At 42.9% G+C, this 16185-nt stretch overlaps 3 protein-coding genes across 12 annotated transcripts in view; 1 reads left to right on the forward strand and 2 right to left on the reverse strand.

The window, feature by feature from the left end:
* The window catches only part of LOC139979196 (secretory carrier-associated membrane protein 1-like), a 57985-nt gene extending 53670 nt beyond the window's left edge, over window positions 1-4315 (forward strand). For all 5 annotated transcript variants that reach the window (XM_071989948.1, XM_071989946.1, XM_071989949.1 and 2 more), the window contains exon 9: window positions 575-4315. In XM_071989948.1, coding sequence (XP_071846049.1) covers window positions 575-727 — 153 coding nt within the window. In that variant the 3' untranslated portion in view covers window positions 728-4315. The remainder of the gene's footprint in view (window positions 1-574) is intronic.
* LOC139979192 (zinc finger protein 474-like) overlaps window positions 1-16185 on the reverse strand; it is a 60613-nt gene that overhangs the window by 34044 nt on the left and 10384 nt on the right. The window lies entirely within an intron of this gene.
* LOC139979191 (uncharacterized) lies at window positions 6749-13309 on the reverse strand. The gene has a single exon (XM_071989932.1). It carries the CDS (start codon window positions 13271-13273, stop codon window positions 11705-11707), a length of 1569 nt encoding a protein of 522 aa, XP_071846033.1. The 5' UTR covers window positions 13274-13309; the 3' UTR covers window positions 6749-11704.

The raw sequence follows: 16185 nt of genomic DNA on the forward strand, positions 1-16185 counted from the left end.
ATTGACAAATTGTTTTCAGTGTCATCCATGTTGTTTATATGAAGTGAAACTAAGAAGTTTTTTGGTTGAGTTATTACAAGTGTAGAAACAATGTATTAATATTTGCAATAAGGCCTGCTCTGTGGAGCCAACATCATTGTCATCAATTTATCATTCAAAGAGTATTTTCAAGAGATTAAGCCTATTTAAAATTGATTATCTTGTAAACCATATTAGCTACAGAAACATCATTAACACTCAAATGTATGTTTCTTGTTTTCTCGGACTACAACATATCAAGACAAAGATGTTGCCTAAGGTCATCCTTTAGTGGCAGATAATCTAAGTAGTAATGATGGTTACATTTTTGTGGGACAGGCAAAGTGCTTTCTGGATTCCACAAGAAGCTATCTAAAGGGGGTACAGGGGGGGGGGAGGGGGTTCTGAATTGAATGAAAGAATAAAATATAAAGTCAATGTTCTTGAATCGTTCCTTTCAAGATAACTCCAGATAATTTTACATGATTATTTGTGTTCTGATTCAAGTAATAGCTGATTTTTAAGACTTCTGATACATACTGTCACTTTCTGATAGGTGCACTCTCTGTACCGCAGCACCGGTGCCAGCTTCGAGAAGGCCCAGGCGGAATTTGCCAAATCTGTCGCTAGCAATCCTGGAGTGCAGTCGGCCACCAAACAAGCTGCTTCAGCAGCAGTGAGTGGAGCCATGAGCGCCAACCAGATGTAGGAACCAGGTTCCCTCTCTGCGAAGATCCATGGGGTCATCTTTGTCATTTCATGATTAACCTCTTTGTGATATTTATGTAAACCTCCCAACACCCTAGACCCCTGTCCCTCCCTCTTACCTTATTTCTGCCTGTGTGATCATATTTAAGAAAAGCATTAGCGAGAATCAAACAACTCAAAAGTGACAGAACTGTGGCAGCTCTGAATGTGATGATAGGGGGCTTGGATGAGATAAAGGGAGACAACTGCACAGAGTGCCGTCGACTAATCATGGCAAACAAAAAAGACAATGATAGTTCCTGGCCCTTTTGATGTTGGGCTGTTAAGTGACATGACATCACTGTTTTCTCTTTTATTAATTTTGTAATCAAGGTTTGTTTCTAGCAAAGTAGCTTGTTACATGTTTCTAGCCCCCTTCTTTTTGTCTTACTCAATCTGTCCAACAATTTGACTGAATCTTTGTACAAAAGGCTACATTTTATTGTCAATTCAATTAGGTGTTTCTTTGGCAAGTGCCAGTTTAGCTGAATTGAACAACAAAGCTAACTTTTTTTTAAATTTTGTTTCTGTGCATTTGGTAGAGATAGACAGTTCCAGGTGGTATATGCTGTAAAGCTCAGTTAGATAGGAACTGGTAAAATTTAACTAAAGGATAATAAAAAAGGGTTAAAAAATTGTAAAAGTTTTGTTGTAGCATTGTTCTTTTTTATTATTGTTTGATGTAGGGAAGGGTAACATCTTATTACTTCTATCCAGCCTATCACAAAAAAAAGAGGGGAAAAAGAAAGAGAAATTTTACAAGGGGAAGTATTTAGGAAAACTGGCACAATGGCAAGGCATTCCTTTGTGAAAACTTGTTGATTTTTTTTGGGGGGGGGCGGGGGGTTTGTTAACTGTATTCTCAAATTTGTGCTTGAAATGACTGTAGTGTAGCATTTTTGTTAAAACATTATACAGATGGTTGGTAAATTGCATGGGATTTTTGTTTTTTGGCAGAGCATATTTTTCAAATTGTTCATTTAACTGAATTTGATGGTATATACCCAACAAATAAAATAAAAATTTCTCAGAAAATATGTAGATATACAGTAGCTAATGTAGTATATATGATTCAATGTTAGCTATTCAATAGTAAACTCTCTGTAAACTTAATTAGCAAATTTCAATAAGATGGAAATGTACATACTTATTACACTGACCATACACGATATGTTTTAGTTTTTAGTAAGGACATGGGCAGGTAGCGTAACATTTTGTAAAAATAATAACTCAAATATAATTCATCCATTAGGTGTACATACTCATTAGAAAGTTTGCCTGGACTTGATTCACTCAAGCAGAAAAGTCCAAAGCAGTTTAGTCACTCAAACAACTGATGCGTAAACATGTAAGACTACATTACATGGCTGGATGACGCATTGTAATATATGGTTGGTCAAAAGAAAGTGTTGGTCAGTTTGCCATTGGTGTGAAGCAGTTACTACTTTGCTGTTTACACAGGATATTGAACATGATAAGAATGATCATGTGACACCAGAGTTATGGTACCTTTTCTCGGGTCCTCTGAGGAAAATTGCTTAAGGGGATGTACACATAATGCTCAGGATTCCAACTGCAGCTGTTTTAATTAAAAAGTTGTAGATGAGTCATGTCAACCACTCAACTCAAGGCCCACTGTTAATCTTCTTCCAAGAGTATGGAATATGAAATTGAGTCATTTTGAAACCATTTCCTTGGTATAAGTTGGAAGGCATCTCCTAGGGTAATAGCGATTTGAGTTAAGACATCAAGCAAATCACCTCACCAAAGTTGTATGGAAATATTTCAAATAAATCCTCTTTGTAATTTTTCCTTTTAACTCATTATTTACAATAATTGCGATGCTTGTCATTGTGTCTCTTGATCCAGGACATCCAGATCAAGAGTATTAATGTACTAAATGACTGAGAATGCAAACAGATTTAATTGTTTCTGTAAATCAGCCAAATTATCGGTCAGAGATTATAAAGAGAATTAACACAAAACCATCATGGAATTATGAACAAACCCCCCCCCTCTAAAAAGTATACGGTTTAATGATATTCATGTAATCATGCCTTCCCTCCTTGGGGTGGGGGAGATGCAGTGATGCATGTCCTCCTTTCTTATTAATGTACTCGGACAGCTAATTGTGATTAAGATACAGCAACTAAGTTGAAAATGAATGAAATTGTAATGGAAGTTTGAAACTGATACCTGAACATTTCATGAGTCAAGAAATATATATCGGCAAATTTTCAAATGGCCAAGAGATTACTTAGCTTTCCATTATTACGGTTTGCTGACCACAGGTGGATGATCTTCGATAACAACGTTTACTCAGTTAATGGAGCCATGAACATGGCCTTGTGTGTATTATAACGTTTTTTTTTTTTTTTTTTAAATATAACATTTCCTTATTTAAATAAGTACAGTTCTTTGTTTGGCAAGATTCTCCATTTACAGAGGTGATGTAGCTTCTTTGCCAGTTTGCCAAGAAGTAATGGCTGAAAAGCAATTGGGTGTAAGGAGTTGGTGAAAGTGCATGGGAAGGGGGGGGGGGGGGGAGTTGGCGTTACTGACTAAAATGGACCTCTGTTTGAGAGTGGAGGGTAGATAAATTACCAAAAACAGGGGAGATTGAATATCTACATGAGTAGGTAATGCTAACCATACTGAGGCTCCTCTGCAAAAATTCATAATTAAACACAGTGTACTATTTCAGTGTTCAAGCCAAATTTGTCTTCACACACAGGAAAGTAGTGCTGGCCAGTAGAGAACTTGTGTTTACTATCATACAGGTGGCTGGTCAATTAATTAGGTGCGTTCAAGAATGAATCCTAATGACAGCACTTGTGGTAGTTTATGCTATCAAGTAACAATTTTTAATGCTCAAGTGAATGTGAAGACTTTTTCTATAGGCAGGCTTGACCATAAGAGAAGCATAACTGTTCCTGAGAAGATACAAAGGCCATTATTATTATTATCATTATCAAAAGAGCTGTATCAGTCACTGATATTGAGGAGTTGACAGTTCATCTCCTTTCTGAAAGTTTTTTGTGATATATTCAGGGGTTTGAATTATGACAGTAGTCCTCAGAGCTTGTTTGTGATCTGTTAATATGTAAGTTACTAGAAATCTAGCATTTTGTTCTCTAATGGCACCAAGTGACCATTTCTTAATACTGTAGCTTTACATAAGCAACAAAAACTGAAAAGGATACTGTCCATTATAGAAACAACATAGTAGGGGAGGGGGGGGGGGGGGGAATGGTAGTATAATGCCATCCCTCTTACCAAGGTTGCTACTTGGAAATTGAAGCAAAAGGTGGAGCCCTTACAGGTGATAGGGCCTTTTGTACCAAAGGTCTCTCATTCAAGTCCAGTATTAGCAGAAATAAATTTGTTTCCAAATCAAGCATGAACTCTGCTGAAGTTACAAATGATTAATCAGCATTAACATTGTTGCAATAAAGGAGGAACGTACGTAAGGACACAAATACTCTGTGAGAAACCCCATCCCCTCCCCAAAAGTAAATGAAAGACCGTAGGCATTCAGGTTTGTTGATAATTTTTTTTTTTTTAATCTAAGGTGGTGGTTGAAAATTTGCAAAATGTGAAAGTTATGTTGGACGTGGGAGTTAAATTTGTAAGTTTAGGGTAGCTGCGTAGATACATTGTTACCTTTATGATATTTTACAGGCATTGTAATTTGCTTTCAGACATTAAACAGATGGTTGGTAAATTGCACGTTTTTGCCTTTGATGTACAGTAAAACAGTTATTCATTGATTTATTTCCAAAGAATTATAATACAAGCCTAACTCTAAAGCCTGACAACTGCTCTGTTGAGGAAAATACTAAAAATGCTATCTTAGAATAACAAAAGATTGAGAGGTTTGTCTTCCCACTGTCATACATTGTAATAGATAATGATAATAATCATCAGACTGCGACCAACCTTGGGAAGTACCGACAAAGATAAAAGATTGTTCAGGGCAAAATTTACATTTGATAAATAAGAGGAACATAATCTAAGCATTCTGGTGAAATTTTCATTCAATTCCTACGTACCCGTTTTGCGATATTGACAGTTGAAGTTGCCTCCTTTCATACCAAAAGGGAACTTGGAGCAAACAGGTGTGACGTCATTGTTGCACAATGATAAATAATGTCTTGTTAACCTTCAAAATTGACGTCTAATTTTGTACTCCACAATTGGATGCATGCTTAATGTGATTGTACCATAGGTATTGGTAATTTATAAACTTAACATTCTCTTTAGACAAACTAGTAGCCCTATCCAATCCAAGGTCAAATCAATAGAATGAAAAATAAAGCAAAAAAAAAAAACCATGATTTGTCAGTGTGCAACAATGATACACACCAAGTTCACTTTTGGTAGAATATCAGATAACTTCAACTGTCAATATCTAAAACACGGTACGTAGGAATTGAATGCAAATTCTGCTAGAATGCTTAGATTATGTTCCTCTTTAACATATCAAACAGAAATTTTGACCTGGACTATTCTTTTAACACCAACTGGGTAAACAACTGGTTAGAGGAAATAGAGACGCAAAATTTTTGTTATCTTCACTGACTGTATGATGCAAAGTTTTCCTCACATAAGTGAGTTCTTTCTGGTTTATTTCTAATATTCTTTGGCACAGTATAGAATTTTATAAATTATATTCTCCGTTTTAAAGTGCGTCAAAGTCTCCAGCATCTTTCTTCTGCAAGGTTTCACAATCAACATTTTCATAAATATTGTATGCTAAAGGGTTTAGTGTTTGCGGTGTTCTTACACGTAAAGATGTCGCATAAAAAATATATGTAAAATCCTGTATATATGGTAACACTTTTGTTTTGACCTTTGATCTGGTAGTATGAATATTCATTAAGCAAATTGCATATTTGTCCGTCTTTCATTTTGCTATTTTCGTATGAAGGGTTTGGGCTGCGGTAGAGAAGATTGTATTCTGTGATACGCATGATGCAAACTTAGTCAACACACTGCTTTCTACCCTTGCAGACCTCCCAAATGGACTCTCAAGAAAATAACTGAAGCAGATAAGACATGTTGGGAAATGTAAAACATATTGACATGGGTTATAAGACATGTTGACATGCCTGTGAAACATGAGGACTTGTCTATCAGACATATCAACATGTGTTACAAGACATATTGACATGCCTGTAAAACATGTGGAAATGTTCGCAATCGTTGGGTGATGTGATATTTTTGTTGATCAAAACTCCCAATTGAACTAACCAGCCAGAGGGGGCATTTGTGGATGTGATAGAAGATAGATATACTGATGTACTATAGTGATTTATATGTATATCTATTTATTGTCACTTTGTCACATTCATTAATGCTCGTCATGACTGATCAAATGATAATCCTACAGACAGTTTTCATGAAAGAGAGATGAAGCTTGTATTTTGAAATACTAAATTAAAATATTCATGTTCATGCAACTATGAATGTTTTTGTTTAGCTATAAAACCACAATTTGCTTTTGGTCACCAATTGGCAAGCTCTGACCATCTTACTTAATCAATTAAACACTCTTAAATGGGGGACCATTTTTAAATAAAACCCTTAATATTAATGACATTGTATTTGCAGAAATTTTGCCAAGGTTAACTCAAAGCGGTTCTTACAAAAGAAAGTAGCTTTAATTGTCCTAAATCCTGCAAAAATTCACACAGACACCATATACACAGTCATTAATAAACATTATAAAAGCTATCAAACATAGTGCCTGTTGCCATCAGCTAGAACTGTAAATGGTTTCTATTGGTTAGATTTACTTAAGATATGTTTATCATTTGTAAAATAACAGAGATAGATCTAAAAAGATGTATGAATTTTCAGTTGTAATACAGAATACAGTTGAAAATGTTATTGTACATTAGATGCAGCAAGGCTTGAGAAAATTATGTCACTGCCGAGTTGGTGTCCAGTTTTATATGTCACATGTAATTTTGTTAGTTACTAGTTCAACTATGTGTAAAGCCTGCTAGAATGCAATAAAAACAAAGTTAATTTACTATAGATAGCCAACATCTATCTTTGAAACAAACATGACACCACCTTTACCTTCTCACAAAGGTATGGCTCTATGATATTTGTGAGGTTTATTAAATATTATATACATGTAAACATTTTGCTTTTGTGCTTTTCTTCTAAAAGAATTCTGTGTATCATACTGTAATATCCTCAGTGAAACAAAAGAAAAATATTTTAAGAATTATTGGATATATTCCCAGTTCAACTTCACCGCAATGGAAGATAATAATAATTGTTGTTACAATAAAAGCAAAGAAATAGTGTTGTCTTTTGCCTTGCATTCGATTCCTGGCAGTGAAATGCCATCATTGGGGGGGGGGGGGGAGGGAGGGCGTTCATTATTCCGGGAAGGGTTGTGGTTTCTTAAGGACATGCCATGCGTGTTATGGGTAGCAGGGAACAGCTCTGCATATCTATCAGACATGTCTATGGTCTACGCAATCAAATGCTTTAGTAAAGTCAGTCACCAGAAGCGACCCTACCATATTACCTATATCAGTACCTTTATAGAAAACATGAAGTTCAATTTAGCAATGAGTAGTAGAGGAGCCTTTAATACTACCATATTGATTACGATCGATATATATATAGACATATCATTGCGTACCCAGTTTGCAACAAAACGTTCACAAACTTTACCAAGTTGGCATGTTAGAGATATGGGTCTCAACCTACATATTGTTGCCAGCATTTCTTTAGGTATAGGAGCAACATTAGCATCCTTCCAAATTTGGGGTACTACGCCCTCAGGAATGTGTTAAAAATGTCAGTTATAGAATTCACATGCAAACTCTTTAATGAGCCTACTTGGAATCCCGTCTGTTCAGACTGCCTTAACCCTTAATTCACAATACATTTCCCAAACCTGAATTTGTGGTGTTGGTTTAGATGTATGTATGTATGTATGTATGTATTTTAGATCCTCCAGCAAGCAGGAACTCGCGAAGAAGCCATCATTGGCTTATCTAAGCCTCAAGCTGACCGAAGTCAGTCTCTAATATTCATATTTAACGTCCATGATTATGAATTGTCAACAACTCTGTAACTGGACGACATACATTGATCTTGGAATGACTCGAACTCGGGACCTTATGACTGAAAGGCACCGGTGTTAACCACTGAGCTAACACTCCTTAGTATGGAGCGTAGGTAGGAAGATCACTCAAATTTAAGGGATGTCTGCCTTGGGAGACAGAAACAAAGCTGTGGTTAATAGATTCAGCAATTGCTTGCTCATCCATCAGGGAAACACCAGGAACTGTAATAGTTGGCGATTGACGCTTTTTATTGGTAATCATTTGAATACTTCTATGCCATCCAGCTGGGTGGGTCACTTGATTTGAGGTTCCGAATGCGCTTATTATAATAAGATTTTTTAGCAAATTTAATAGCACAAGTAACTTTATTATATAGAAATCGCCAGAGATATGTTTTTTCTAGGCAAATGCAGTCTGACGTTTTTTGATGAATCTTTTAATTTCAGTTGTTATCCAGGGTTTTTCAGAAATGTGAAGTGTGTAATCTGATCACTTTGCTAGGAAAATGTAGAGAAATTGCTTCATCTATAGTAGCATAAAAAGCATCAGCTTTATTTTGAGTGCAATTAGCATTCAGAGCCTCATCCCATGTGTGACTGGATAATCCAAACCCCAAACTCATGCATTCTAGATCTTAACAAGGGTCTAACTATCCATCTACTTTTATACCATTTAAAGTTGACCATGAAACGATGGGGAGATTATAAGATAGTGAAGTTGCACAGGTCTGCTGAATTGAAAATTTCTTGTATGTCAACGAAGTGTACATTTCCTATGGTAAACTTGTGATGAACTCAATTGCTTCCTAGTGTACTTGGAGACACTTGATGCTGGTTATAAGATACCTGTTGAAATTACAACATTCCTAATCATTATTTGACGTTCTAGCATACTGGGGGTGCAATACTCAAGACCTGTTTAATGGGACTTCCAGACAATATAAATTTGCAATATCAATGTTCACCAACTGACACTCTTCAAAATATGAGAGAGAAGATTAATTATAAATATTTTATATATAGGCATTACATCAATGAACCATTCTATTGGCTAATGCCATCGATCTGTACATAAATTTCAGAAACTGAATAAGGTCTAGGATGGGAATGACAATGAATAAACTGAGCTGAAATTTGCTAAAATCAGTTGGTGTTTTTTGCAATGTGGAATCCTAGGTCTTACAACTCGACAGGCAGCAAGATTTTTTCCCCCAGCGCGGTAAAGGCCATCATTTGCATACCTCGCTTCTCATTGGCTGGGTCTTGCACTAGATGCTGAATTGGGAAGTTCTTTCTTACGCTATGCGTGTGTGTATATAATTGAACATATACGTGCACGTTGTGGATCGTGATTCGCATACACGTACTGCGTGAACTGGCGACTGTTTTGAGACAACTGGTTAAGAAATGTGTTAAAATGTTTTTACTTTGCTTTTGCGCGGAATTGTTTGTGTACATTTACATCCATAAGTTCGTTAAACAATACTGTGACCATGGACTGTGAGTGTACACGTCTCATTGTAGATGACTGTCTTGGATAACTTAGGATGATGATGAAAAACTGAAAAGCCAATAAATTGAATAAGTTAGTTTTGACAAGGGCGAAGCTTCGAAGTGATGGTTGAACTTGCTGTACAGAGCACTGCGATGGCAATGTACGCAGATATAGGCGTTTGCTTGCTTCAAAACTGCTTAAAAACATTGGAAAGCTTGACCGTTTCTGGTTGACTATTTACTTGAGATGCTTTTAAACTTTAAACTGATACACTCTTCATTTTGAGTGTATAGACATTGATTTGATTTTCAAAATTATGACCGTTTGAATCGGTTTATCATGACCCTTTGTCATGGTTTTCAGATAATATAATACAAAAGATATATCCCTAGTATTTTGTCATGCATGTTAGTAGTATCACTGCCACTGTGGATTATAGTTATTGAACACAGAAATTGTCTTACGTTTATATTATATGGTGATTTTTTGTATCATCTTGAAACTGTTTCGGTTTGATTTAACCTCTTTAAATTTACAGCAACAGAGTTGTGCGATGCATAACCACAGACCCTCTACACCCGTGGCATAACACACCGACAAATAAATTAACTCTACTCAAACGCGTACCAGTACATTCTGCTGCTAGACTGTTTTCTTGTTTGAGTGTAGCAAAGTGGCCTTGTGAAATGTGGTATGATGAGCGATTCAGTGCAGCAGATGCTAGTTGATATTGTAATGAAGCTTATGTATACGGACCCCAGCCAATGGGAGCGAGGTATGCTAATCTTGGCCTTTACCGCGCTGGGAAAATTTTTTTGGCCGACAGGCACAAAATGGATTCATACTTTTGTCTCAGCATCAGAAATGATTTGTAATGCTTTCAAATTAACTGTTATTTAAAGAAATATCCATACTTTATCCGATTCTATAACACTCATAAACCAGATTAACATTTCATTTCACAACGAGTTATCAAAGACCCCCCACATTTCAAGGCGGCCCCTTTCCATCCCTGATAGCCCTAGTGTTGCGAAAATCAAAAGTATTCAGCTGTTTCTGCTACAAATGGATCATTTTGCAGATTACAGAATTGTTATTGACTTCAAATGCCCACTTCAAATAATTAAAAGAAATTTGTTTAATTATTTCCATAAGTCATGTGAGTAACTTTATGATATTGAGTTTGGTACATTTCATTAAAACTTCAATTCAAGGGTTCGAAATATTGCACTTGATTCAAGGAACACTTGAAAATTATAATGAGGCCCCCCCCCTACAAAATATGAAAAGACACTGCCGCGACAATGAAAGACAGATGTCTTAGAAGTTCAAATTTCCAAACAAAAGGTGCAGCACTTAGTTATGATCTTTTATTTGTTGACTTTAAACATGCAGTCAGTAAACAAACAAGCTCCATGTACTCTTTACAACCCATTGCTTATTCATCTCGATATCCAGACAGGCCACTTCTTTAAACTGATGTCAGGCCCACCAAAACAGTAACAAGGTGACCAGAACAGAAAGCCTGAGAGTGCCATATTGAGGTCTTCAGAACTTTAGAGGTGCAAAGTATCAAAAATTTCTCATCTAACCATAAACCCCAAAACTAACTGGTTTGGGTATCTACGAACGATGACACTTACCTGTCTCCTACAACACAAACGCACATTTCCTAGTCTAACCTAGACGCCACTGGTATAATTTTAACACTGCGCCCCCGGTGACCTCTCCCATAGGTCACCGCGCACCCTCTCTTCCTTCCGGATTTGCCCCATTCCGCTGCGGTCGTGAAACCGCAGCGGGGAGGCCCGTGTCGGGTGGGAGAACCCACCCGAGAGGGATGCGAAAAACCACGCCGAAGCGTTCGTAATCTGCTCAAAGGATGAATGGTCATGTGAAGTAAAGCAATATACGAGGCACAAGGCACTCAACTGGTTAAAGGCTAGGTTGAGAGCATAGTTGGCGTGGTTCGTTTGGTGTCCGGACTGGGTGGATATGTCCTTGGTGAATATGTCCGGTGAGTATGTCCGGGCAGATATGTCCGGATGGATATGTCCGGCTGGATATGTCCGGGTGGAAGTGTCCATGTATATCCGGGTCTATCCAGCTGTGATCTAGCACCTACTATTGATGACTTTATTCGAGGAGAACATGATCTACCAGTATCACTCGAAGGTTTTGGTTGTTTTATTGTTGGCGTTGTGTCGGGCCCGTGGGTCCCGCACGTGGTGGAGGGAGGCGGGTGAGACAGGTATCGTCGTTCGTAAATACCCAAACCAGTTAGTTTTGGGGTATTTACTTCACTCCTCTCTTACCTGTCTCCTACAACACAAACGCACAGAGTGGCACTGCTACAATGGTGGGAGGCCCAACGGGCGAGACCTGCCCGCCGGAACGCCCAACACCGCTCGGCCAAACGTCAACTCCGAAGCGACTGTGTCCGTTAGGTAGGACGCGACGAAAGTCGAGGGGGTTTTCCACGAGGCGGCCCGGAGGATATCGTCCACCGGTACCCCTTGGAACAGAGCCTTCGACGCCGCCAGGCCTCGAATGTCGTGGGCCCTGATCGGTTGGTCTGTCTCTGCATGAAGACGAATTGCCTGCACCAGCCATCTGCTGATTGTTTCTTTTGAGGCAGCCGAGTGAGGGCTCGTGGGTAGTATGAATAGGGCCTGTGAGAATCTCAGGTCTTTCGTCCGATGTAGGTACCATTTGAGTGCCCTCACCAGGCACCACAGCTTGGCCTCTGCAGTGTCGGAGGCCAGGGACAGCTTCGGGAGGAAGATATCTCCTGGTATGAAGGCGAGCGTCTGGTTCTTAGTGAGGAACCTAGGGTCTGGAACCAGACGTACGCCTCGGCTGTCGAAACGGATGTGTCCTTGTGCTGTGGACAATGCGTGCAGGCAACTCCTCCTCCTGGCGGAGGCAGCGGCCACCAAGAATAATGTCTTGATGGTAAAGTCTCTGAGGAGGGATGAGCCCATTGGTTCAAACGGTGAACAGGCCAAGTGGTGGGGCACGCCGTTGATGCTCCAAGCTGGTGGGAGCTTGCGACGTATGGGCCTTCGGTTAGCCATACACTTGAGAAGGGCCGATAGCTCGGGGCAGGTACCTACAGCTGAACCATCTGGGAATCCCGAGTGGATTGTCCCGATCGCCGATCTGTAATTCCGAATGGTGTTCGGTTGCTTACCCTCCTCGAAGAGCAGCATGAAGAAGTCCGCTAGTTGTGACGGAGAGGTAGTATCCGGACGGATCTGTAAATGGGAACACCATTCGAAGAATCGTGCCAATCGGGAATTGTAAGTGTGGTTGGTGCTTGGCCGTCTGGCCGATGCTGCCATGGCGGTAGGGTCTGAAGAAAAGCCGCTTGCTCTGAATCGAGCCCGGACAACGGCCACGCAGTCAGGTTCAGCGACCGTAGGTGAGGTAGACTGACTCAGGCCCGGCCCAAGCTCACTAAGTGGGGTGAGTCTGGAAGACTGCGTGGGATTCCTGCTAGGAGATCTAGGAGAATCGGGAACCACGGTCTTCTCGGCCAGTAGGGCGCGATTAGAAGTAGCCTTGTCTGGGCTAGGTTCAGTTTGAGCAGCACTTTCTGTATGAGGCAGAGGGGGGGAAAGGCGTACGCCTCCATCCCTTCCCAACTGATTGAGAACGCGTCCGACGCCCATGGTCTGGGGTGGAAGGTTCGCGTGCAGAAGACTGGGAGCTTGGCGTTGGTCGCCGAAGCGAACAAGTCTATGTTCGGAGTTCCGAACAGGCGGAACATGTTCCGGCAGGTGGTTTCCTGTAAGGACCACTCCGTTGGGGTCTGGGCCCCCCTGGACAGGGCGTCCGCTGTTAGGTTCTCCCTCCCTGCAATGTGCGAGGCTCTTAGAGAGATGTCGTTGTCTCGGCACCAGAGCAGGAGGTCCCATGTCGCGGCACACAGTGGTCGGGACTTCGTCCCCCCCTGTCTGGCCACTACCGTTGTGTTGTCGCAGAAGGCTGTGACGGTATGGCCTCGAAGGTGACACTCGAAGTGATGGAGGGCTCTGGACAGTGCCTCCATCTCGAGTGCGTTGATGTGGGCCTGACGCCAGGTCGGTTCCCACTCCCCCGAGATTATTAGGTCGTCCAGACATGCTCCCCAGCCCTGCAAGGAAGCATCTGAGGAGATAGAGATCAGAGGTTTGTGTTCCCAGAAGGGGCGTCCCTGGACCCAGTTCTCCTTTGTGAGCCACCAAGAAAGGTGGGCCGTGTCGAACCCGTCCAGGGGTACTCGCGTGTCGAGTACGTCCTGCTCCGGGTCGTAGTGTTGGAGTAAGTGTAATTGGAGAGAACGCATTCTGAGGCGGCAGAATGGCACCACATCCACCAGGCTGGCCATGAGGCCTAGGGCTCTCATCCAACGTCTGGCCAGAGAGGACCGCCTGTTGAGTAGGCGGCGGACGGTCTGTTGGTTGTTGGTGACCTGCTCTGCGGACGGTCTCGCCCAACCAGTGTGAAAATCTAAAGTCGCACCCAGAAACTGAATACTTTGGGTGGGGATGAGTTGCGACTTTTCCTTGTTGATGAGCCAACCGAGCTGTTCGAGGCGTTCGGTTGTGCGGCTTAGGTTGAAAAGCGCCTCTTGGCGCAACCTCCCCGTGACGAGCCAGTCGTCGAGGTATGCAAATAGGGACACTCCGCTTCGGCGTAGGTCCGCGACCACCGCGCCCGCTATTCGAGTGAAGACTCGCGGTGAGGTCGAGAGGCCGAAGGGTAGTGCCACGAACTTGTAGGTTCTTCCTTTGTAAGAAAATGCTAGGAAGTTTTGTGACGCGATTTCGACAGGGATGTGGAGGTAAGCGTCTTTGAGGTCGACAGATGCCGCCCACATGTCCTTCGCGAGGTTTGGTATGATTATCGCGAGTGTCTCCATGCGAAAGTGAGTTGGCCAGACGAAGCCCTTGTTCAACGGTTTCAGGTTGAGGATTGGTCGCCATGACCCGTCCTTTTTTGGCGTTAGGAAGAAGGACGAGCAGAAGAGTGGTCCCTCCCCTTCCGTCGCCTCCACTATTGCCCTCTTTGTCACTAGCGCATGGAGCTCGCTTTCGAGGGCGAATCTCTGGCCTAGGTCGGTGGGTACTGGGGTGTCCTTTCCGCCTCCCCCCTCCGGGGGAGTCCGAGAGAACTCGATGGGGTATCCCCTCGTGATTACCCCCAGGACCCATGGACCTGGGTCCATCTCTTTCCAGACGTTCTGGAATAATTGAAGCCTCCCCCCTACCGCCGGGTACACTGTAGCCGTGGTAGGGTGGGCACCCCTAGGGCCTTGGGGCCCCGAACGACGATCTAGGGGGTTGCTCGTCCCGACGCGGTCGCGGTCTCTCCTCATGTGAGGGTCGGTCGTACCTCTTCCCCCGAGGTGCGCGTCTCGGTGACCTTTCTGGTCTCCCGCCCCTGTAGGATTTGGCGGTGTTGCCGCTGCCCCGCTTCCAGTAAACGGGCCGTTGTGCCCTACCCCTTGGGGGTCTAGACTGATCTGGGCGTCGATAAGGCCGTGGTTGCCTATCACCCCTGCGGGTGTCCGGACGGGAGAAGCCCGACTTTGTGAGTGTTTCTCTCCGGTCTATCTCTTGTCTGACGGTTTTGCCGTACTGGCCTGAAAAGGTCCTCCCCCAGGATGGGGAGGGTCGCCAGTCTTTCTTTTGTTTCCCCCGCTGGCCAATTTACTGCTGCCAGTACATTGCGTCGGCGGGATTCGACCGAGCGGATCGCGATTCTCGCGAACCGGTCGTAGACCAATCTGGCTAGCGGGCCCAGGAGCCACAGCTGGGATTTGGTCTGGGTCTTCTGGCAGCTGTTGGTGATGTCGCATGAGGACTTCCGCTGCCAGAAGGAAGGTTGATGCGAACTTCATCCCCACTCGGGATGACTGGTCGAGTTCAAAGAGTGTCCATTCAAGACGTTTACGGTGTGGGTCCTTAAAATTCCCACCGGTCCAACCTTGTTCCGCCTGAAGGCAGTCCGTCGCGTCCCTAGGGATCGAAGGTGGATGGAATAGATTTTTCCAGGCCTCCTCCGGTACACGGAGTGCTCTATCCTGCTTAGCAGGGAAGGCTGTCCACCACCGTTGTTTCTGTAAGATCTCCACTCGCTCGAAACAGAGTGGGTCCACAGGGATAGCGGTGGCATCGTCCTCTGGTGTTTCGTTCGTGGAAAGCAACTTTGACAATTATTTTGGGGCCGAGGGTCCCGCTGGGGAGTCCTCGAACCCCAACCGTTGTCTGAATATTTCCGCGGCTTTCGCGATCAGATCTGGTGGTAGGGTGGTTTCCCGTGGTTCCACCTCCTCTTCCGATTCCATTTCGGGGAACCGATCGCCCTCAAAGACCTCGAGGCGGTCTCTGATCTCGGAAAATGCTTCGGAAGCTTGCAGCTCCAAAGCATCGGGGTCCGGAACGATAGAGGAAAGGTTCCTTGGGACCCGTGGGGGTACGGTATCTAACTGAACGGGGTATTCCCGTGTAGCCGTCGGGATGTCGGCTATTGCTCCCACTTGATCTGGGACCGGCTGTGCCGTCGCGGGGGTCAGGTGTCGAACCAGCGGCGATAGTACTGATGTTAGCTGCGAGAGCAGCCACGCACAATCGGTGGAAGGAGGTCTGTAGGCAGCGGCGGTGCCTCCGCGGTTCTACAGCGTTTCTTTTCCGCGTGTAGCGGTCGGGCGTTTCTCCGAAAACCTATGTCTGAGTCAGCTGAGGACTACTCGGGTATAGATGAAGGACGACGCACCGGCGAGCGGCTACGTGTCCTTGGTTCCTTCGGAACCGACGCAGACCTGTTTGTCTGGTCTTGAGGGTCG

Source organism: Apostichopus japonicus, chromosome 13, assembly GCF_037975245.1.
Source record: "Apostichopus japonicus isolate 1M-3 chromosome 13, ASM3797524v1, whole genome shotgun sequence".
NCBI classification, from domain to species: Eukaryota; Metazoa; Echinodermata; class Holothuroidea; order Aspidochirotida; family Stichopodidae; genus Apostichopus; species Apostichopus japonicus.